This window comes from Peromyscus californicus, unplaced genomic scaffold (assembly GCF_007827085.1).
Source record: "Peromyscus californicus insignis strain IS unplaced genomic scaffold, ASM782708v3 Scaffold_8__1_contigs__length_139910024, whole genome shotgun sequence".
NCBI classification, from domain to species: Eukaryota; Metazoa; Chordata; class Mammalia; order Rodentia; family Cricetidae; genus Peromyscus; species Peromyscus californicus.
Genome location: NW_026294606.1, coordinates 44,408,706 through 44,434,057, shown reverse-complemented (window position 1 = coordinate 44,434,057; position 25,352 = coordinate 44,408,706). Strand labels below are relative to the sequence as shown.

Below are 25,352 nucleotides of genomic sequence, written 5' to 3'. Positions count from 1 at the left end.
ATTCAGCTTCCTTTACATATTGTTTCCTTCTTTATACATTTCTATCTTCTGAAATTTTGGTAAATGAAATGGATGTGTTGGGAATAAAAGATGCCAGCTCTTACAAAGTGAAGTTCACCCCTCCACTCCTGTTCCATACATTCATAATTAAATACAAGGGTACGTGTTTTCCTATTTGATTTTTTATTCTCTTCTACCCTTGGTTGGTTTTGGCAATAAGTGACTCTGCAGTAATACTTTCATGCTTTTTAAACAGCTTCAAATGTTTGCATTTTTAAACCAAACTAATCCTTTAGCCTTTCTTCTCCTCTGACAGGGGTGATTCTTGTCTTCAGTGCATTACTCAAAACCATTAATTTGCAAAAGTAAATCTTGCTATACCAGTACTAAGAGAAAAATCACCACATGTGGCCATCAAAAGCTGCAAACGAAGATGAGTTTTACCATATTATCTCAATTGCAAATTATTAAAATGGCAATTATTTCTTGTGTATCACAAACCCACATAGCTCAACACATGCCTACATAAAGGTTTATCAGGCACACGGAATTCTTGCAGAACTGTGTAACCAAACACTTTACTTACTGTTGAACAAACTGCCCTTTGCTGATTAAAATAACGATAAACAGGTATGTTATGATAGATGTATATCCACAAATTGATATACGTCTAAGTTTCTATAATTTAAACATAAGCATAATCTGAGCTTGGGTGGATTGTGCTTTAAAAGCACAGATGTTCTTTATACAGCAAACTATGTAGATCTCTCAAATTGCTTTACTGAATTAAACTGCACAATTTCTAGGGAATCCCATTGTCTCCCCTGCTACTTGACAGCCAGGATCAGGAGGAAACTGGAACTGGATTACAGCCTAAGAAGGCCCAAAGCAATATGCTTAGTAGTCCTTTATTGGCAAACTTAAGTTTAATCCAATTTATGTAATATCTACTATTTTAAACATGTGGAAGTATATTCAAATGGTGCATGAATGATACAAGCTAAAAGAATGATAAGTATTATAAATTAGCTTTTATCGACTTTATGACATAAAATACATAGAACTACAACTAGGTGGACAATGTGAAGCAGTACATGGATATATATATATGAAAATCAAGAGGAAAATACCCAGCACGCTTTAGGTGGACACAATGTTTTTTCTTTTCTGATTTCTTGACTTTAACAAACTTTTGTCACAATTGGATCATTCTCTTTCTTCTTTAGTTGAACAAAATTAAAAGTAGTAAACAAAAATGTCTGGGAAGTATTTCAATAGAGAAAAACACTTTATAGGTGAATATTTTATAGAAGAGTATAAGAAAATGCTAATACCAAAAGACACATGAGGAGAGACTTATTAAACTGATGAATCCCTCAGTCTATCATTGGAACACAGGTTTCCTGAAAAACACCTTTACAGCTTATCTCATTCTCAGGGCAAACCAACAAGTTTTATCGGAGTTATTTTCTTAAGAGGGTTTTAACCATCTTAATAAATGCAGCTTTCATTATAGAGTCTTATTTCTCATAGCACAAAGAACTTTGAAAGTTAATTTATGTGTTTATTATTTTCTTCATTTCTGGTATTGCAATCAGATCACTTTCCCCCCTTTAAGTAGTTTTGATGGTAGTACAGTTCTCTAATAAAAGTACTTAAATGGTGTTAGTTTCAGATGGCTAACATTTTAGTGTAAAATACATAGCATATTCTTATTATATGTTCAACAGTAAGCACACTGAAACAAAGGACAGAATCTGAGGAAGTTTGAAGGGGGTCTTTCTTCAAGATTCTGAAATAAAGCATAGACACACATATAATATACTAGGAAAAAATAAAATAAGTAAACTAGTCACCGCTTTAGAGATCCTGTGAGCCATGTATATCAAGTGGTAGTGTTGGACTTTTGTCTTTGAATACTTATAAAACAAAGTTAATTTCCATTTCTCTGAGGACAAACTTTCTTTAATGAAAAGAGATTTCAGTGTAATATTTTTCTGACCCCTGAAATCACTAAAAAAGGCATAATCTCTCTCATGGGTCAGGGCATAACACTGAGTAAATCTCTAAACAATACGACTCAGTTTCACAGTTTTATGAAACCTAACTCTGGCAATCAGAAGATTGGAGTTTACACTTACAGATTAAGAGTTGGTCCACATGTTATTAACCAGACATCACCTCATGCCTGCTTACTACTGAGACCTAAATATTCCTTCATGAATGGATTTTTAATGAAACCATTACTTGAAGGTATTCCCCCAAATAAGTTCAGTCCTGGATGCTTTCAAAACTTCATCTGGATTGAATGGAGCATGATGCCTTGTGTGTCCAATTGCAGAAAGCCACATGAAAATTAAAACAAATTCTATTCAGATTTCCAAGAGAAACCCGAAAGAAATCTCCAAGGATAAACATGTTGAAAGTAACAAGTAGCATAAACAGCTGAACAAAAATACCAGCAAAGTACAGAACCCAGGAAAACGACCAACAAGGAAATCCAGAGCCACAGTGCATATTAAAAAGAGGAATCCAGGGAGAGTGGCAACGGTTACCATGAGCTTCCCGTAGCCACCTCTGCCTTTGGATATTTTTAAAAAATTTATTAACCTGACAGCGGGAAATGTTACACAGATTGCCCCCTAACAGGGCACCAGGTGGGTCTCAACACTCTGCTATCTTTCTCTCTAGCATAAGAAACTCAAGAAGTGAGTTAAGTGGGCCAGGTGCAGATTTGGGTAAACATGCCTTCTCCTAAGGCTGCTTCCCTTTCCTAAGAAAGGTCTGAGTAATCAGGGGCAGCCCAAGAGCAGAGCTGAGCTCCCCCACTTCCTTTTCACAGCTACTTTCTTTTAAATGTGTGATGTCTGATGTATTATTAATCCCAAAACACAGACCAGCAAGGTCGCCAAAGAGATGCCAGCTCTCTCACAAATGATGTGTTTACTGTGTGATAACATACTTAAAGCTCAGGCCTCATGTGGGAGAATATTTTATTTGGTCAATTTTTGAAAATAATCATATCAATTCTATAACTGAACTAGGTGACTAAGAAAGCAGATGATCTACTGAAGGCTGAGCCTTGGAAAGTACCTCTCCATTAATTATGACACAGACGAGGCCAGACAAACTGCAAAACCACTACCATGCAGGTAACCTTTAAGGTGGAAACACCAAAGCATTCTAAAGGCTAAGATGGAATCATTTAAAGGAATGACAGAGTGCAGATAAATCGGATCATATATGCCTTAGCGTATGTTCATCTGTTTACGGAACCGGTTAACAGCAATAACAGAGTGCGTAAGCTATGGCAATCAAAATACAAGAGAGAAGGGAAAGCCAGAGCCACATTTTGGCTGGCTGATGCATTCCCTCTCAGAATCCTTGGACACTGCAGTGCTGAACTTCTGTAACATTGGCCTGACCAGAGCACCACAGGCATGGTGAGGAGCAGACAAGAAAGGTACATCGAAGTCCCCACTGAATCTTGGGTCACACGTTGTGCACCGTGCTCCAGTACAGTACCACTTAGCCATGAGCAGATTCCAGCCAAACAATCTGGTGAGAAGTTTGAACACTGCACCTTTCTTACTAGATTTATTTTTATTTCAAAGGCTATATCTTAACACTACCTGAAGTGGATTTGTTTACACTGCAATGCTGTGATGATAGTGTGGCAGGAGAATTACCACTGAAGCTGTCTAAATTCATACAGCCTCTCAATGACTTTTTAAAATAATTATTTCAGAGGGTCAGATTTCCTCAAATGTAAGAAAAATATTTAAGTACGCGTTTCCATTCTCTGCTAGTCAGAGAGCAGCAGAGCAAAGGCCTGCTTGACTATTAAACCAGAAACTGTGCCAAACACTTTATCCTGCATCCCATTTACTTACATAAATGCAGATTTCTAGTGATTTTTGTTTAGTGGTTTTTTGCATAGAATACATTGTTCAAAATATTTAGTTGATTTACAAATATGATATTTTAATTTTTTAGCAAAATACATTTTCTTTAGTGAAAAAAGAACATGAATTTTCAATTGATACAGCATAACAACTTTTAAAAATGTAGAAGCATGTTCCGTATTTCAAATGACTATATTTCTCTAGAGAAATATCCTCATCATTTTCCAGCTAACTCCTTCTGGGGCTTAAGCCCTATGTGCTGATTACTGGCTTCAGCATATTTTATCAGAGTATTATAAGCACCTAAGGTATTGAAACCTTGAGAGAAATGTTTAAATAAAGTCATGAAGACAGCGACCCCATAACGAAGGCCTCCACTTGCACACACAGGCAAGAAGCAGCCTTGCCGAAGAGCAGCCCCCACGATGCCCTGCAGTGACCTCCCTGCTGACCTGCAGAGACCACTGTCTCAAGGGGTGATAGACAATTTAGTCCTTTATCCTTTTGTCATTGAAAATAACTCCATGGCCATAAATTCTAATCAAGTCAAACCGGACGGCAATTTAAAAACAGAAAATTTTCTAACGCACGCTTTTGGACAAAGCTCAGTAGAAGGAAAAGGAAAACAAACAGACAAGTGCTTTTTCCTAACATGGAGAAATCACTGACCCAGCTTTCAACCCTTTCCTAATAGTTCACAGATAAACGATACTGAAAAGGCTCACTCTTGCGAGTATCATCATGATTTTTGCTAAGCCAGAAAAAAAAAAGCCACAATGTTAAAGGAAACAAACAGTTGTTGTTGTTGTTGTTGTTGTTTTGTTTTTATTTCACACACACCGTCCATACAGGGTGTGTTTCTCTTTCAGTTCAAGGTTCTGAGCTGTACATCCAGCTCATGGTTGTGACATACAACAGGGAAAAAAGCCACTAGTCCTAGCACAGCCACTCAGGCTAGCTGGAACTTAAATACAGGCAATCACGGGGTTTAACTGGAAACAATAAGAATTGTCCCAGGGGAAGCACTGTTCTTAATCACCATTCAAATCTCAAATATATACAGAGGAAGTATTTGGGGCCTGTTTGGGAGGTCCCACTTCTTCAGTTGAGAATACAGATATTTGTCCAGGGATACGTATTATTTTTATCTTTTCTGCAGTCATTTTCTTGATGAAGTGGTGGTTACTACCTTTCGGATTTTAGCAGCCTGCTTGCTGAATGTGGGACAATGAATGCTTGATGGGCATAACTACAAGAGAGGCACCACATTGACATTAGCAATGTAACTGTCACCGGAGAAACACAGCAACCCTTTCCCTTGGAGATTGTCTGCCAAAGGCTAGTTTGGGGTACAGTTTCCAGTACCTCACTAGTCCCATATTTGGTGACTGGCCCTGTATGGCATCACTCATTTGATTGTACAGCTAGAGCACTATGTGACCCAGCACCGGTTTCTCTAATAATTCCCCACGTGCAAGCCTGTACCCCCTCCATCCGTACTGTTTCCTGTGGCTCAGAATTTAGGAGAATATGCTCATAAGTTGAAAATGGAGGTAGTTTTCTACAGGCTTTATAAGAATAAATAATGCACACTTAATGATATCACAGAGAACTACTTCACCACATGTTTCTCAATGAAATGTGGATTTATCTCTCTTAAGTGTACTTTAGTTTCCATGGCTGTTCAAGTTAAGCAAAATGTTACCTCTGATGTAATTACTTCATAAAACACAAGGGCCCTTTTCTGAACTTTCTACTTAGGCTGGCATATGGCTTCTTGTTCCTCCTTCTAGCATTCTGAGCGGCTCAGAGCACCAAAACATTCTGCACAGTATGTTTCCCTTTGGATGATGTTAAGTACAGAGGTGCAATTTAAGGAGAGGCGTAAAAAACCCAATGGTTCCTAGAATTTCCTTTGTTTATCCATAGAGGGCATCAGCATTAGCCTTTCTCCAGCAGTTTTGGGCTGAAGATGCCGTACTGTGAAGGAAACAGGCCTGTCCTCTGGACTACTAATTTGAGCGAGACCCAGATGGGTGAACTAGCTTTGAAGAAATCCATTTATACTGAAATTTCAGGTGCAATAGGAAAAGCAAGCCTTTCCTGTCCCCTGCTGTTGGCTAATGTCTCTCCATGACACTAAACATACCAAAATGCACAGGATTTGCCCTGATCTGTCCCTTTCATAAAAGAAGCACAGGCTCCATCCACAAGATAGAAAGTAGAGGCATGATGGCTTGAGAGAGAAACGGCAGAATGACCCTGGTTTAGAGAAAAGCTCGACTACCCAGGTACAACACAGCTCTCCGTTATCAAATGAAAATACAGTTAGAACTAGGTCTACAAACAAAACGTGGAGACCCAAACATTAACATACTATAGAAAACAGCACACGCCTGCATCATAAATGTTATCACCAAAGTTGTTGGAAAGACTGCGAGATGATGACTTCAGAAAGTTTTAGACAGTTGTAGAAACTAAAATTTCCAATTCTGAGTCTTAGTACTATTCAAAAGTGAGAGTCCAATCATCCCAATAACTAGGACATCCTTACAAGACCAGCGAGTGAGTTGCTCTCATCTCTGGGCACATCCTACAATTTCTGTCTCCTGTTGTCTCCATTTTTTTTTCTTAAGTTTTCCAGACTGTTAAATCAATTGATTTCTTTTCTGCCTAATGAAAAAGTTGGAAAGATTCATATTGTGTTTTTAAAGCAATCTAGAGGAGTAAGACAAGCTAGTGAATATGAAACACCCCAAGGCAGAGTGTGGGGATTTGGCTGGGCTCGCTGTCATACACTCAGAAGGTGAGAGTCTCCAGATGCAGGGAAAGTGCCCTCCCCAGTCCACTGTGAGTTTCCAGTTAAACTGACTCCTTAGTCTCTGGCATCCCAGAAAGATTCCACTTAAAATGATTTCGGGGAACTTTAAATAAAATTTCTTTGGCCCTGTTGGGTCTTCCAAAGCTTTCTTCACTGTACATGCCGAGTAGTGCAACAGGATACAGAATGTGAAGCAATTCTCAACACCAAAAAATCTAAACAAATGTGATGTCCAATCAATCACCCCCTCATCACTTCAACTGACAAAAAAGAACTTGTAGCCACAGACCAAAGTCTGCAAAATGTTCTTACTTTAAAAAAAAAAATGCAAGAAACATTTGGGGCAGATAATTGAATATCTGCTGCTTTGTCGGGGTTGAGCTCAGTGGCTTCTGAAAAGCTAAAGCCTCACTCAGTATATCCAGTATCACAGAGCACTGCACATGGATTTTGTCTTCCTGGGACTGATAATTTTATGTGACTTCTCTCACTAGCGTCTTAAAATAAAATGAGTGTTTCAGGGTATACCTTTTCACACAGCTAAAAACTTGGACTACAACTAAAAACTTCCTCAGAGTGAAACGCTAAAGTCTCCCAAGCTAGGTATGAAGGTTTGATTTCAGAAGCAATAGCCTTTTGAACTAAAAGTAACCATAGGATGTCTGAAAACTGGAATCAGTTATGTTCTTACCTAAAATTCAGTATGTTACCCAAAGAAAAATCCAAAACAAAGTTTCTTTCTGTGATTTCCTTCTGGTGTTTGCCTGAACATTTATAAGTAGAGGGCTATCCTCTGTGGGAGCAGCTGAGCGCTATTGACCTACCTGCCAAGGAAGCTCTGTCTGTTCTCTACAAAAAAAAAAAATATTAAAAGCTATTTTGAAACTAAATCAGCATTCTTAACCAAGTATTTTATTTTTTGATGTTGTTTGACTCCAAACTTCAGGCTTAGAACGGTTTTTTAATCTGTAAACAAGCAGTTCTCTGTTTATACTAGGTTAGTTGTATACAGGTGTGTAGACAGACACCCTTGAAAATAATTAAGAGCAAGTGTGTCGGAGACTACTGTTCTGAAACCTAATGTCACTCAGAAGCGTAAAGTACTTCTGCAGCAGAGACATCTCACGGCATCCATCACTCCGGCACGTGCCTCAGCAGCCCGCTCCCCTTTCTGATTAGAGATCACAGTTGTTGGAGTTGGCTTACAGACTGTCATCTATTTGAATGACAGATGTCTCTGCTGAAGTGGCACTCTGTTTGTTCTCATTTTGTTTATGAAACAGATTCCTAAAAGGTCCTGGGCTGTCGCCATGGTTAGTGTGAGGCTAAAATACGTTAAAGAGAGAGGGGTAGGGAGAAGGGTAGGGGACTGTTCTGTTCCCTCAATCCTTTTTAAAAGAAGAAATACTCAATCAGATGATGACGACAAAATGTGTTTCTGAGAGCCATGCCTTCAGCCACCTTTGTTTACCTGGCACAGAGCGATTTGTATTGACATTTTCAGTTCTCTTCTCTCATCTTTTGACTACAGATAATAACTCTTTACTCTCCTTCCCCTTAACAAAAGGCTGCAAAGCAACCCGAAACCGAGTCGATATTTATTCAATAAATGTTAACCAATTCTCTCAATGGAACTGATTTCCCGATTATTATTACCATTTCGTTCTTTCTTTTCAGTCTTTCCTTCTGTTTCGTTCGAATAATTTCCAACCTGGGCACGGCAACACTACTTGACAAGTCAAAATGGACAGTAAGTAAGTTCCTTGTTGGTGAAAAAGTTTGGAGGGCATCCTCCCCGCCAGCTGAATAGACTCGGGTGCCTTAGCCCCGCTAGAATGCGCAGCTCCTCTTTAGCACTTACAAAAACATTGAATGAAAAGCAGGAGGAAAGGGGGGCTGGGATGGTGGTGGCTGGATTGCTCTTCCGGACAACATGGTAGGACTGAAATGAAATACCTAGACAGACTTACCGAAGAGCTTGCTGGGAGTGTCCTCGCTGTCATTTGATTCCACGGGCGCAAGCAGGGGCTCATTCAGCTCGCTGTCTGAAGTAGCAGCCTTGTCCTCACCTCTCAACTCCGCATTCATTTCACTCCGCACTGACAGCAAGGGCTTACTGACTTGTCCGGCTATCATTGGATCCTAGGATGGGGGGAAAGAGCGAAGGGGAGGAAAAAAGTGGCAGCTTTAGAGAGCGTGTCCTCTCTCCCTCTCCCTCTCTCTCTTCCACACACACACACTCTCCCTCTCTCTCCTCTCTCTTATCTCTGCCTGCTCCTGCTGTTATTGCTGGCTGCAGTCAAGTGAAGAGCTATTACAGATTCGATGAGTTCTCCATTACTCCCCACCCTATTAACGCTCAACTAGCATGTGAGAGATTCAGGAGGCTTCGGAGGAAAAAGGAAGGAAAAAAAAAAAAAAAACTTCTTTGCAAGCAGCCTAACCAACACAGCTTTAATTGTGGGATGTGCTTTTGTAAGGATGTTTTTACACCTTGTCTGTCTTTAATGCAGTAAGGGGAAAAAAGAAAGCGCTGGTTTGTACTCCAGCAACGCACCTCTTTAGAAGGGGCACCCTATGGAGGGAACGGGGACTATTTTAAGAAGCCTTCTCCCTGGGGGAGAAGCAATTAAACCCTATCCCAAGAGTGGAGAAAAAGAGACAGGGGGAAGAAAAAAGACTGCTCCAAGCTTTCAGTGGAATCAGAGATATTTCTTATGTAAATTCTCTGAGCACACTTAGAAGTTTTCTACCCTACATGGGTCCCAGACTGGGGTAGAGGCTGACCCCCATCAAATGCACATTTTAAAGCAAACAATACACAACAAGATATACGAAATTGCTTTACATTTTTAAGGAAGTGGGAAAATACTTACAAACTGTTTTCAATAATTCAGCTACCTAGAGCATCATACACCCAGAGCATTAAAGAAAAAAGAATCAAGAATCACGTCCAGAAAAAAAAAAGGCAAAACTTTTCTCCCCAATAATTTAGCCCAGTTTTAGCTTCAGCTCGTTTGGAAGGGCATGTTAGGAAGAGGAATACTCCCCAAATCTAGCCTTTAGTCCACTAGCAAACTAAGATTGCTTTGGCACAGATATCAGATGTAGAAGCAAAGCAAAGCAAAAAACTGCCTTTTTCCTTCGTGATCTGGGAGCTATTTATTGTCAAGTTCATGCCTAAATGGTTCCTGAGCAGGAAACAGGTGACGTGCAGGAGCAGGTGGGGCAGCATGCTCCCCTGCCCATCATCACATTGGTTGTGGTATGCCTGTGGGTTTTTTTTTTTAATGTATTCATGCCTGAAAAGTGAATTTGATATGACACATGATAATCTATGAAAATGTTAATCAATACAAATAGTTTAAGCTGTCATCAAATGCACTTCTTTAGTCAATACTCATACCACTGAAAACAATGTCACTGTCACCAGGGCTTAATTTGCACAGCACTTAAATATTGGACTCTGTGCATCAATGCACTTCTTCAAATACTGTAGGTAAACACATTTTCTCCCTATTTAAGGCTGAAGCACTCAGCACGCATTTAGCTGAGCCGAATCCTCCCTTTTGAATACCTTGATAGGTCCACTGGAGGGCAAAATTAATACTTAATTGAATCTCACAGTCATCAAAATAATCAATACTTTTTTATTATTTATTCTTTACAGTCTGTTGACTGTTTCAAACCTCTGAGGGAATGGTGGAAAGGATTCATGGCTTTGAAACACTGTCATTTAACAAGGTAATTTTCAGTGGGGCATTAGGGGTTGTGAAACATATAATAAAACAAAAATGGTGGCTTATAATAGGAAGAAAGAAAAGAATTATATTTCTGCCATCTAACAAAACAGGATAAATAAAAAAGCAAGTGCAGAGAGAGCAAGGAAGGAGGGGGATGAGGGAGAGAGAAAGGCTGGCTTTTGAAGGGTTTTATCATATCAAGAGCAGAGCTGAGCTTTCATAATGCTGACATTTCTCATCCTGACAATCCTAAACAAGTGGAAAGGATGCGATCGCAGATATCATCTTTCATCACATTCCCTAGCCTAAGAACCGACATGACAGCTCCTCGGCCCTTTACACTGTTAATTACTAAATAAAATACTACTCTCTGTCAACATCAGATTAGTGTAGATAGCAGCCACAAACATTTTTCCATTGTTACCCCCTCTGAAACTCTGATACCTACCTTGAACTCTTTAGAAAATAGATTAGACTTGTCTCAGTATATTGTAAATATTTGAAATAGAATCAATGTAATCAATGTGGTCGACCCACGGTATTGTCAATCTAAATTTACCGGTGATAGATTAGTATCCCAGAGCCTGGGTTTGGTGTCTGGATTCTAGAGCACTTGGCATTGGGGGATGGAGAGAGACGGACAAAACAGAAAGGAGATAGGCAATTCTCAAAATTTCATCAGAATTCTCCCCTGTACATTTACAGAAGACTCGGGGTGTGTGTGTGTGTGTGTGTGTGTGTGTGTGTGTGTGTGTGTGTGTGTGTGTGTGTGTTTTGTTCTGATACAGTGAATAGTATGGGCAGAGTAGGGAAGGGAACTACACTGGTTATCTCATAGTATTTATAGTGCGTTTGTCACAGAATATAAGAACCTTGGTTTAAAATCTAGAACATTTTATTTTCTAAAGAACTGAATACTCTGTAACTTAAAGGGAAAGACGAATTGTCCCTTTGATACATTCAATCTCTATGGCTGTCCTGCTAATTTGAATATCTTCTAAGGGGTACTGGTAGTGAACTTCTGTTTGGAATGCATTCCTGTAAGCTACACAGGATTATTCATGTGTCAATGAATATCTGGGTAGACTTAAAAAGGAATATTGTCCTGCTTTAGCTGTGAAGGGTCAGAATTGAATCCTGAATCCCATGGAAGAGCTGAGATGAAGCTGATAAGTTCACTGGCACTTCAATATGTGTGCAAAGCATGTCCTGTCCGATGGTGTATATTCACTGGCCATTAGCTTTCCTTTCCTTAATTACTTTTATGCATCTCATACATGGTTAGATTGCCAACCCTTGCTTTTCAGTGACCAAAGCTTAGAAAATTCAGCTTGTCATTAAAGTATTCATTTGAGTTTTCATTTTACAAAACACTTTATAAATTCCACGACATAGCTCTGTGCGTGTGTGTGTGTGTGTGTGTGTGTGTGTGTGTGTGTGTGTGTGTATGCACATGACATGGTTAAATAGCAAACCCCTAGTGAGTCAGAGAGCAGACAGCTTTTAATCACAGCTGTAGCCACAGGGAGGTCCATTTGAAAATGTGCCACAAGCAGTAACCACTGAGTACAGACTTATGGGCGGTTGGGGAGTGCCTCTTTCAAGTAACACTGGGCTGGGAAGATGGTCTCTCTGCAAAGTGCTATGGTTCCGTGAAACCTTTTCTGCAAAGAGAAGACAGGACTTCCCAATATAAATACCCACACAGTACCTTGCAGAAGTGTAAAAGAGCTATAATTTCAACATGTCCAAGGATCTCCATAGCAGCAAATAGGGGAAAAAATGGCTAAAGGGAAAAATTAAATACAAAGTAATAAAATTTTCACACTAACCACTTTAAGTTGTTATCACTGCAGTAGAAGAAATGAAGGTCTCTCTACCATTTGGTTATAAACATTTGTAGGAGAAAGTGGTCTTATATTTAAGTGTCAATGGTTCAAGAACAGGACATAGCCTATGCCACTATAGGGTACTCACAAGGGTCACTAGAAACTCAAGAGACCAAGACAGTGAAAAGAGAATAATAAGAGAATAAGAAATAAGAAAGTTGTTTTTAAAATGGAAATTTTTCCATTAGCAGAATTTGAAGGAAATTTTCACCACATCCTAAAGTGAACAGGGAGACCGCGCTCCAACATCAAAACAGCACAGAACCTGTTTAGGTCTCCTTCAAGTTTGGTCAAAGAATATCAACCACTCACTCACTGCCTCTGTCAGACAAGCTTTTCAGATGTATTTGCTGTTAGATACACTAGGCAAGGTATTATCAACATTTTATGAATGAAGAACTTGAGCTCAGAGAGGCTGAGTGACTTGAGCCTAAGACACATGGCTAAATTTTGAACTTATATTTCAAGTTCTAATAGATGTACCCAGTAACTTATGGTTACCCCAGGACCTGAAGTAGGAACTGAAGAATTAGCATGGCCACAGCTGGCACTAAGTCTAGATAACCAATTCCAGAGGGGTTTATTCTTCCCCACAGAATGGAAGACAAAATATGTCTCTGGCTGGCTCTGCTTGGGCAAAACACATGGGGCAATGCAGTATAGGAGACAGGACACTGGAGAGTGTACAATACCCAGACGCATTCAGTGTCCTCTCTAGATAACCATAGCAAACCATGCAAACACTATGATCTTGTCTCCAAGATATTCCATAGTAAATGGATAGTCCAAAAAAGTTCAGTTAACATACATCTGATATACATCCTTGTTCAGTTGAATATATCTTGATTGAATGCATTTTCAGCCTACTCTAATTTCTGTTATCCTTTAATTTAATTTTTACTAGAGTTGTTCTAATGCACTTCTGTCTAAGTTTTATTTGATGAGTGGCTACAGGACACTGTATTACTGTGGCGAATTCAACATGGGCTTTTGCTAAAAATAATGCCAGATAAGCAAAGATAGAATAATTCAGCTCAAGACCTTCAGTAAGTTGACAGAATTTTTGGAAGCATAATCACTCTCAATTTCTAGTCAGAGAAGTAAGAAGAGTGAAATTATGAATTCAGCAAAGCACCCGTGCCCAATGGCAGCCAAGCAATGGAAACAGCCACACCCCTCTTAGTAGAACTTGACCTAGGTCCAGCATATTTTGTAAACAAACCAAGTATGAAACTGACAGTTGAAGCTACTTAGGGAGACAATATAAAAAACTTAGCAGCCTTCAAAAATCCATGAAAAAAATCCTTTGGTTTTACAATAAAATTACCAACACCAAAATTTAAAAAAAAAATAATATCTATGTTATGAAGAAGAAGGTATGTTGGATTTTTCCCACTCTTAAAATATATGTCTCCATTTAGGGAAAAGAATATAGAAGCAAATTAACTCTATCCAGTTTAATATGTAAACACAACATCATATTTTGTGTATAATTTTCCCACAGAAAAGAGGTAAATATAAAAACAGAAAATAATGAAGAGGAACAGCCCTGACTATAGTGGGCTTGGAGAACCGATTCCTTCAAGAGTGAATACTGTTACTTAAGCCATGGAGAAAACAAATTTTCTCTTTTGCTCATCAATTATCATGTTAAGTAGTTCAATTCTCACTATATTTAATGTATTGAAGAATATTTTCTCCCTAAGGTTTAACTGTCTCTAATTTTTATGCATTCAATATTACCTCTTCTTATGAATAACTTTTAAAAGACATAATTAACCTTTGGAAATAGATACTATTTTTTATAATTTTTATGTTTCCTAATTAATGTATGTATATATTTTTGAAAACTGGAAAATCTTGAATATTAGGAAAATCAGATATGTACACTAAAAATGCCATACACTCACCTGCCACTATTTTATTTCAAATATAAATTTCTTGTATTTATGAAAGGATCATTTTTTGGGAAAAAGCAGCAAATCCCACATTTCTAGGCAATGCTCGTCAGAAAAGTCCACACATGCTCCTGAAGGTCCCTTAGTGATTCACACAGACAATGTTGACCTGAATCTGGAATTCTTTTCTCAAATCAGCAATCACAACTCTCATCTTTACCTCTATTCCACTACAGTTAGAATGGTGAAATTTTACCTACATAAAACATATATGAGTATTCTGTGAAAATCTAGCAAGGCACTCAAAATTCAAAAAGAATATCGCATTCATATAGTAGCTTTCTAAAAACACTACGGGGAATATCATGGATGTTCCTTACTTTTATAGTAATTATCCATAGGACCAGGAGTGAACCTCTTATCTCTTCAATCTTAGTTTGCTTTGCAAATGATGTTCTATGATGTTCTATATCCCCCGGGAAATATTGTGAGACTCAAATATATAATACATATGAATACATTTGAAGAATATAGTGTATTGTACAGGCAGACTGTTTTCTACAATATTGCTGTCCCATATAAAACTATTGACTTGGATTAATTATCTCTCTGGGCCTTTGGTTTAGAGTAGGAGTCACTATCACTGAAGGGGAAGAAAACTCTACTATTTACCATAGTGGATCCTCTTTTTACTTCCAAGGCCCTCATTTCCTGAGGACCAGCAATATTAGTTACTACTTCTCTCAAAGAGGGCCTTCAAACAACTGATAAAACCTGATGCCTCTGTTGTGAAGGCACCCTGGCTATGACACTATTTTCCACTTCCTCTATGTCTTCAACACTTTATCTAGGCACTATTTGCTTAAGATCAATATCCAGAATCATCTGAAAGGGAAAAAAACAAGACAGCATAATATTTGATTGCCTTTGTGTCTGAGAATGACATTTCACTCACCAGGGGGTAAGTTTAACATATGACAAGCTTAGGCATCTCTTTCCTCTAGTTGAACCTCAGATATGTGAGTGACTGCCCTCTCTTCCTAGAGTCTCTATCCTTTTCCAGGTGCCATGCCATGTTGTCACATACTCCTAACTGTGCTTATACTCTAGGGGTAACTCAAACTCAGTTCAAGAGGACATCACTAAACACAGCAGTATCTAATCACAAGTGAGACAATAAGCAAAACCCCATCAACCCAAGTGTGTAGGTGGAGATAACAACATAATGATCAGACAAATAAGAGTCCATAAGTTCTGGGCTTCTACAAAGCTTCTATACAAAACTGCAGTTGGACACGCCTCATCTAGAACATCACCTTGAACTTCTATAGTGTCTTGGCCCATTGGAAGTTAATATGACAATATGGACAATGCTTCATGCCTACTTATCTGGGAAGAGAGGGAGACACTGATATTGACAACCTAATAGCACCATCAATTCGATTTCTGCTGCCTTGTGTAAAAGCATCAATAAGAGTTCAATCTGGCTCATGTGGATTGGGTCTTTAGGTAATGGGGTTATGCAGCAATATCGACATTGCACACACCTACCCTGTATTCACATAATCTTCATAATCTCACAGCTTCAAATAAGCATGAGGCCTCAAGCAGAATATAGTTCTGAGGGAAGTGAATTTACATTTAGTAATTTGAGTGGATAGCTGCTAAGGAGTCACAAAAAGAAATCATCCAATCTCCGTTCTAACTAAAATTTATTTTTAATGTCTTTAAAGTTCTAGCAGATGTGTGTCTGTGTGTGTGGGGGGGGGTGTGCACCTGTGTATGTTCAACATCTGTAACTGTCATGAGAATGACATACTCGTCTCTCAGATGTGGAAAATTTGTTCTTGAGTCTGGGATTTCCAAGCCAAGGACTGAAAAGTCTCAAGATTTTCAGAGGTTTACCTTTAGGACCTCAAAGAGTCGGGACAACTAAACTGCCTGCTTTCTTTTTAGAACTAAATTGGTTCCTCTCATCTGTTTTGTACGAAGTCTTCAGGATACTCAAAGAAATCTTTTACTAGGCCTGCCCACGTTGCCTCTCTAAGATATTTTATTTTTAATTGTGTGTGTGTGTGTGTGTGTGTGTGTGTGTGTGTGTGTGTGTCCTCATACACGCATGCACAGGGCTGTACACTGAGCCAAATTTCAAGTATGGATTTGTCTTCTTTGGTGTACACAGACAATAATGTGTGGCACAGGATTGCACACACACACATACACACACACACACACACACACACACACACACACACACACAAATGCACTCGTGTAAACGTGAGCACAGGTACTCCTGGAAGCTAGAAGAAGGTATTGGATTCCCTAAAAGCTGGAGTTAGAAGCATTTATAAGTTGCCTAACAGGGGTGCTAGGAACCCAACTTAGATCCTTTGCAAGGACAGTACATGCTCACGCTCTTAACTACTGAGCTGTCTCTCTCCAACCTCCCATGCTGCATCTCAGATGTGACAAAATCATAACAGATTTTCTACTGGATAATCCTTAGCAGGCAGACTCCTCAATACAAAGCAATGTGTCTGATACAAACTAGGCTCCCAGTCACAAAGGATTTTGACTGATTCACTAATAGTGAGGGAAGCAAGGGGGAGGACATGGGGGGAAATGAGAGAGGAGCTGCCTTCAAACTGAGCAGCAGATAAACTCAACAAAGCAAAGGCTGCAGGGCTCAGAGCAGCCCAGAAGAACAAAGAGCTCCTTCCTTTGGGTCAGACTCTGGACTCTGTCTACCTGGGTTCTCTCTGGAAAAATCTACCCAGTACTGCAAGACCAACTGTTCTCCCAGCCTCCTCAGCCACCCAAGAGTTGTCCATAGAAACACACACAGGTGTTTGAAGGTTGATTTTACTACAAATTTTCTAATTCTGCATTTAAATAAGTATCTTAAATATACGAGTGCCTCTAGGTCCATCCTTCCCTTCTAATGACAAAGATACCGAGTTAAAAACAAAAAACAAAAAAAAAATGTTTTCCTATGTTTTCAATTTCCATAAATTAGTAGAAAAATCCATCCTGCCCCCTGCTGACCAATTAATATTCCTGAAAATCCAGTTCAAAACTTCCATGTGCCCATGGTACCTTGTGAGTTGGATCTAAATTTCTATGTAATATGCTAGGTGTTGATCTATCTTCCCTGTTGGACGCCCTGCTGCGCGCTGTAAACCATAGAATATGCTATTTACATTCTGGTGTTTTAAAATTGTGACGATGATTTTTCTGGCATGTGGTTTAAAGTATCTAGGGTTACCTGGTCAGACCTGAGCACAGACACCCACTGGTCTGCAGTGAGTTCTCTCTATAGTCAGCTTTCCTTGGGGGATCTTGTGATGCCCCACTTCCCAGGCTCATGGTGCCAGAGGTGAGTGTCTGGACACTGGGTCCAGCAGCAGCCTGTGTTCAGGCATGAGGTCACCGGCTCTCTGCAGGGCTTGGAGTGAGGGCTTACATCCCTGAGCCTCCAATTCCCTGGGAAGAAAATGGGGGTAATAATAGCATATGCCGCATGGGATGCGTTTTCAGATTAAATAAATAATTCAAATAGCGCTTAGACCTTGCTGACTGCCTAGTAATAAAAGAGATTTCTCTATTGCTTGCTCTGTGCTCTTTGTTTACTGCCCTCTGACAAGGTGTGAGAGTTTGGGTACCTTAGTAAAGGGAGCTCCTTAGCCTTCATTATATTTTCAAAGAGACTCTGATCTACTCCCTACACATACACAAAAATAAATCAGTCAGTAACCACTGCTAAGGAGCCTGCCTGCCTGCCTTTGGGTCTTCCTACTCCAAATATCAGGAGGGTGTGGGGGCAAACACCAAGCCCCCACTAAATAGGCATTGATTTTATTTGAAAAACAAAAACAAGAATCAATATCTATAAAAAATGAAAGAAAGGTCAAAATCCTGTTATTTTTTTAAAAAACTAAATTACTCTGAAGTCCTTTGAGAAGGAATTTACTCCATAAATCCTAAAGGTTTATTATTTTAAGGAATAAGTAACTGTCAGAGGGCTGTAAATTCCATAGAATTTTATCTCCAGATTAAGACCACATCTGGCTTTTAATTTTATTTTATAAGTTTGATGTCTCCACATTCTCTAAAGGAGCCATCCTACTTTGTTCAAAAGGCCATTCATTGCCTAATTGATTTCAATAATGTTCCCCCCACCCCAGCCTGACACAGCCTGCTGGGACTATTCATGGGGCTGCTCCTGGCTGCGTCCTCCCCTTCTTTCAGCGCAGTTAGTGGGCTTCCTCTCTTTTACCTTCAGCCTGCACATGGCAGGGTCCAGCTCTAGCATTTCTTTGCCCTCCCTCTCCGGGTAATCCACTCTCCTTTAATATTCCAAGGGTGACCCTTGACTGTTCTTTGAATGCTGCCCCAATTCAAAAGGCTTCTGAGCTTTTAAGAGAAGCAGAGATAACATAATTCCAAGGAGATGGGGGTGGGGAAGGAGGGAGAATGATTGGAAAGATTATCTAAATCTCTTCTCGGGATCTCACAAGTACATGAGCTGGGTGGTTTGTATTTTACAGGTTATCCCCACCTCACTGGCTAGCTTTCTTAACCTCTGTCAAAAATTATTTTGCAGATTTCCCCAATACTCAAACTATAAATAGACTTATTTAAGTATTTCTTTTAACCTCTAACCTTTGAAATGGGGGTCAATTTAAAAACCGGGATCTGCTTAAGACAAAAACTGATAAAATTCAACAGATATCTATTAACATTTCATTATGTACAAGGTGTTGTTCTGTAGCCTGCACTGCAGGGGAAAGGAAAGATCAAGAAAGATTTGCTACCACCACATATTTTGCTGGCTGGTAAACACCAGAAAAGGAAAGAGGAGAGGCACTGGACACTTATGGTGTGCCTCAGCATACTTGCTGTTGGTGTTAACACTTGCTGGCAATTCTGTTAAATGCTAATGTGACACACTCTATACAAGTGACTGAGCCGTATACACGCACTGGCTTGACAAACTGCCTTTCTTTGAGGCAATGTTTAGGTATCATCGAGGTTGTTAATGAAGATGTTGCTTCACCCAGAGAACCCTCAACTTCTATTGACTTAACTCTTGGTTTTATTGAGATCATCAGCAACTGGTGATATAGGATCTCCCACTCTGAGGAGCTTTCTGAAGCCAGGTTAGCATCCAGCAGTCAAAAGCTGCTCTGATGATGGAGAGGATAGAGTATCGCAGTGACTATGTTTGTGTCCGATATTCAAGCAGTGTTGACTGAATGCCCTCAGCACTACTATATCACAGACTAGCTAACGTATTGACAGATGGAAAACAGACACATTATAATCAATGGGGAAGTCACCCCATAAAAGCATATAAAATCAGATGTTTTTATAAGGTCTTTATAAAAACAGTGTATTAGTTGGGTTTAGAAGCCTCCATTTGTATGATTCCTGCCTCTTGACTATTAAGTTGCCTGGATGAACACTCAGAGATTGAACAAAGAACTTTAATTCATGGAGGGCTGAATTATCACAAAACCAAGCATGTCAGTGGAGTCTCTGACAATGATGTACCTGTGCCCCATATTGGTGTCTGTGTACACTAATATACCAGTGCCCCAAAGAAAGCAAATCAATACCTAACATTTGGCCTAGTGTACAGCCCTGCTTCACTCTGCTCCACCTGGCTTCTGTGCTAGACTCCCACATACACATGTGCTGTCTAAAACGTTTCCTGTTTCCGGTGCAGAACAAATGAGAAATGGACTATCATTTCTACTACTTTCTCATACTTTTCAACTACAAGGGCCCATGCACCAGCTTACTCTGTGCCTACTAATAGACTTTCACGCTGGGAGGCAGCATGGGACTGAGCTGTCTAGAAGACTTGCTCTTGGCTTTTGGACCTGTGGGCACTATTTCCTCATTATGTCATGCAAAACTAATCATACCTGTGCAGTACCTTTCAACAAATCAGCGAGAAAACATTGATTAAAATAAGCTATAAAAAAAATTGAAATTAGCATTCAGACAAACTAGAGGATGAATTTCCAAGTTTTTTTTTTTTAATTTAAAAGCATCCAGCCAATTACAATGGGTTTTAAAATATTGAATATGTTTCTAAAAATCCAGGGGAAGACAGTTTGATTTGTTTTTGTAAAGAGATTATGGAGTTTATTTTTTTTTGTTTAACTTTGATATTGGTAGTGTTTTAATACTAGTATTAAGAATATGTATCTATGAATACTACATATCACATATCACATATCACTCACTTTTGCATATGACAGGAGTATATCACTATGCGAGACATAGAATTTAGAGCCCTTTGCTATTAAAATTATAGAGAGGAGGACCAACAAAAGCCAAGTAAATAATTAAGGAAAAAGCACAATTATGAGTGGTAATGAAAGCTATGAGCAAAACTGAAGTTGTACTGAGCAAGGTCCAGAAACAAATCCTAGGATGTTGTCTTTGTATAAAATGCCAGTCTTTGAGCTGAGCAGTGGTGACATGCCTTTAATCCCAGCACACTGGAGGCAGAGGCAGATAGATCTCTGAGTTCAAGGCCAGCCTGGTCTACAGAGCAAGTTCCACGACAGCCAGGGCTACACAGAGAAACCCTGTCTTGAGGGGAAAAAAATACCAGTCTTCAGCTTAAACATATTTTTCTGTGTTCTTAAATCGGCTCTAGTTTTCTTAGAATATCTGGTACTGTGTAAATGCTGTGCAAATAGTTATACTGTACTTTTAAGGAATGAGAACAGGGGTAAAATGTACAAATTTGTTACAAATACATCTATTTTTCTACATTTATGCTAATTGTGTGTATGCATGCAAGCATGCTCACACACAGATACCAGAGAACAAGTTATGAGAGTTGGTTCTCTCCTTCCACCATGTGAGAACCAGAGATGATGGGATCTGGGATTGACCTCAAGTCATTAGGTTTAGCAGCAAGCGCCTTTACACACTGAGCCATCTTGCTGACCCTATAGACACATTCAAAAACTGTTTTGGCCTATATTTGGTTGCATTTACTGGTACAAGCCACAGATATGGAAGCCCAAAAGTATCTAGGGAAAGCCATGGATATGGAGGTCCAAATGTACCTACTGATCATTATTGTATCACAGGAAGGGACCCTTGGGCAGAAACCACAGAGACTGGAAGAATTGTCATGTGGGTGTAACAGGAAAAAAGACTATGTCCTGAAAAACTTTGCGTACCCCCTAGGGACTAAAAGTTGCCAATGGCCAACAGTAAGCTCGCATGGGGCCTCCAGGCTAACGTGAGGACTTGGGATTTAACCAGATCTGAGAATCAGTCCCTTGTCATTGACAATAACTCACATGTGAGTCATGTCAGGATCAAACTCCTCTTTCACAAGGGTATTTTGGAGGAAGGTAAAAGTAGAATGGAGAAATGCCTGGTAGTTTGGGCACTAGATAAAACTTTAATTGAAAACACAAATTTGGAATAAGGACTATTGAACAGCACAAAGTTGTTGTTCTTATGGAACCAGGAAAACATTCAATGACTCAAATCTCATGAAAACTCAAATTTAAGTCACATTTATAAATGTTTTACCCTAATAGTCATGGAAACAATTTAATTTCTCTTAAGAAATAAATGAAATTAATTATCTCTCTGTTTATCTGTCTTTCCAGAACCCATGTTGGCCATGTCTTTTGGCCCATTTGGGCTAGACTGGATTATTGATGACCAGGAGAAGAAGGGATCCAGGCTCCAATATCCCTGAAGGCCAGTCTTTTAGCACTGGAAGAACTCCCCAGGCAGTCTTTAAAAAGTCACTTTATCATCTGTGTATACTTCTCACAACTAAAATAATGTCTGTTTTTGAAACTGGACAGGAGAGTTCTCAAAAGAAGAAGTAAAAATAGCTAAGAAATATTTTTAAAAGTGCTCAACACCCTTAGCAATTAGGAAAATGCAATCAGAATAGCCAACATAAAGGAAACAACTGACAACAAATGCTGGCAAGACTGTGGGGAAAGGGGAACCCTCAGCTACTAATACTGGGATTGCAAATTGGTATAGTCACTCTGGAAATCAGTGTTGAGAATTCTCAAAATCTGTAAATACATCTACCACATGACCTAGATGTACAGCTCCTTGGCTTGATAGACCTATATGCTTGATAGCCTACTGCAGAGATATGATTAAGATGTGGTTAAGAGCATGTTTTGCTTTTGTAGAGGACTCAGGTTCAATTACCAGTACCTACATGGTGGCCACCAGCTGTGTGTTTCCTTTTCTGGCCTCCATGGGTACTGGATGCATATGTTGCACAAATATACATGCAGGTAAGATACTCATGCACATAAAATAAAAATAACTATTTTAATTGCATGTGTGGAGGTCATAAAACTAGAAAGAGGATCAAAAAGGGGAGGAATACACCTTAAGGAAGGGCATAAGGAGAGAATAACAGAATACATGTGACCTGAATGCAGGGTGGGAGACCATGGTGTTGGCGGGGAGAGGAATCAGTCAGCAGCTAAACAGGCATAAGAGAGGGCAGTTGTGAAAGGAACCCAACTAGAACAAAGTATAATGACACACATGTAAGAAAAGACCATGATGAAACCAACCAGTATACTAACTTTAAAAAAACAGAAAGAATATATATATACACACACACACACACACACACACACACACACACACACACACACACACACACATATGAGCCAGAAAACTCAGTGGATAAAGGTACTTGCTGCCAAGCCTGATGACCTGAGTTCAATTCCAAGACCCACATAATAGAACGATAGAACTGATTCCTACAATTTGTCCTCTGACCTCCATATCTGTGCTTCCAATCAGACACCTATAATAAATAAATAAGTAGGTAGATAGATAGATTGGATAAACAAACAAAAAAATAAATGAATGAATGAATGAATAAATAAATAAATAAATAAATAGTGTTTGTCCCAGTGGAGCTTAATAGCCATATACAACCAAGCTTGTCAGAGAAAGAATACTACCTGCAAGACTCCACAGGACTCTCCAGGTCTGACACCTCCTTCCTAGTTATGTCACCAAGCCAGCCTCCTCTGAACTTTCAGTGTTTTATAGAAGAGATCTGGTCTCACATGGTAAAAAGTCCCCTTTCAACTGTTTTCAGGGACCTTAGGAACTTTTGTTGGTTTTTGTTTGTTTGTTTTGTTTTGAGACCATGTCTCAGTATGTAGCCTTGGCTGATCTGAAACTTGCTTTATAGACCAGGCTGGACTTGAACTCACAGAGATCTGCATGTCTCTGAAAGCATTGCTACATTGCCTGATGGAAGTTTTGCTTTTAAGAATCCTTTCAAGGCAACTTTTGGTTTGTAGTCATAGTAGATGACATAGTGCTATTTAAGTCCTAACTGCAGCTCCTCCTGGGCTACTGTTCCTCATTCTGGGGTCTGCAGGTCTGCAAGAAGGTAATGGCAAGAGGTTCTACATTCTTCATGATTCGTTTGTCTGTGTTCTTCAAATCCTGTGGGCCACAACCCTGAGTAGGGTGTAGGTTACAGATTCTCAGGCCCTCTCTGTAACTTGTGAAGTGATCTCAGAGAGGGAGGCTCAGAGATCTAGGCTGATTACAAGGCTGTTGGAAAAGTTTTATGAACACTGACTCTGACTATGTGCCTACAGAACAGAATAAGGAGGGGTGGCCAAGCTCCTCAGTATCTAGAAATGTCCATAGCAATACACAGGTCTGACTATAATTTTAAATAAGAGAAAAGCTTTCTACGTTCCTCTTTTTCTGTCATCTTGAGTTACAAAATTGGGGTTCTTAAACTACTCATTTCTTATAGTCTAGACAGATTTTTATCCTTTCAAAACTGCCATAGTTCATCTTCAACTTTAGCTAAGTTGAAGAATATCAGCCTTAAATTTTAATTAAAGATTATAGAAATTGTAGAAATTTCTGAAAATAATATATATACAAAAGTTCATATGTGTATATATATAGAAAGAAACACATTGACACATATATTAGATTGTATACAATATTTTTTAGTGTTTTTGGAATCAGATTGTACATATAAGTCAGTGTCATGTTTTTACTTTTTTAATTACTTAATTACTGACTGTACATGTATTTATATGTGTGTTTGAGTCAGGGTCTCCTTATGCCTTCAAGGCTGGCCAAACTTGGCAATACTCCTGCCTCCAGCTCCTACAACCATTGTGTACCATCACACTTAGCTAGGACCTGTTTTAACAATTCAGTTACTTATTTGGTGAATATTTAGTAAGTATTGTGCTCTTTGTTAGGTCCTGGAGTTATGAAGATGAGCTAGCCAGGAGGGACTATATCCACCCTTGCTTACATCATTTATGTTCTCAAAGTTAAATATTATCTAAAATTGTGATTCCAAGCAGTTGGACAACACTTACTTTGAATGATGTCACATGATTTATTCCACTCCTTTTAGCTACAGAGTTAGGACAAAGTTCAGAACAAAGGTCTTAGAAACAAGATATTCACAGATCAGGTGATTTTCTATTGAGGTGCAGGGAGAAAATGTTAGAGTTTATACTCATTTCAGTGTTTCAATTTTGTGCTATATGTTTTAGTGGCAAAATGTATAGCATAAAACAACTATAAATGCATAAGTGTACACAGTAAAATAATTTAAGAATTATTTTCATTGATAAATTTGTTATCAGAAACCATAAAGTCTCTTGATTTAAAATATGTCTAATTATTCATACAAAAATAAAATTTTGACAGCTTAAAATATATTCCTGGGAGTAACACTGAAGGTTGAAAGAGTGTGGACCATTGCCAAAGTGCCTTCAAGATCAAGCTGCGGAAAATTTATGCTCCCAATTCATGAGAAAGCTTCTCTTTTGTATTATATGTTTAATATTTTTCTAATTTATTAGTTGGAATGTGGAGTTTTATTAATGTTTTAATTTGCATATCATTACCAAGGTTAAAAATTTCAAGTTTATTGGCTAGTTGTAGTTCCTCGTTTATAAATTACTCATGTCCTTTGCTTATCTTTCTGTTGGGGGATCTCAGTGTTTTTCTCGTGAAACATGGTACAGCTTTATGGAACCAATAATTGTGTGAAGTGATAGTTGACAGTG

The 25,352-nt window shown here is 39.0% G+C and overlaps 1 protein-coding gene across 4 annotated transcripts in view; it reads right to left on the bottom strand.

The window, feature by feature from the left end:
• Pou6f2 (POU class 6 homeobox 2) overlaps positions 1-25,352 on the bottom strand; it is a 502,001-nt gene that overhangs the window by 375,581 nt on the left and 101,068 nt on the right. For all 4 annotated transcript variants that reach the window (XM_052728712.1, XM_052728713.1, XM_052728715.1 and 1 more), the window contains exon 2: positions 8,697-8,868. In XM_052728712.1, coding sequence (XP_052584672.1) covers positions 8,697-8,868 — 172 coding nt within the window. The remainder of the gene's footprint in view (positions 1-8,696; positions 8,869-25,352) is intronic.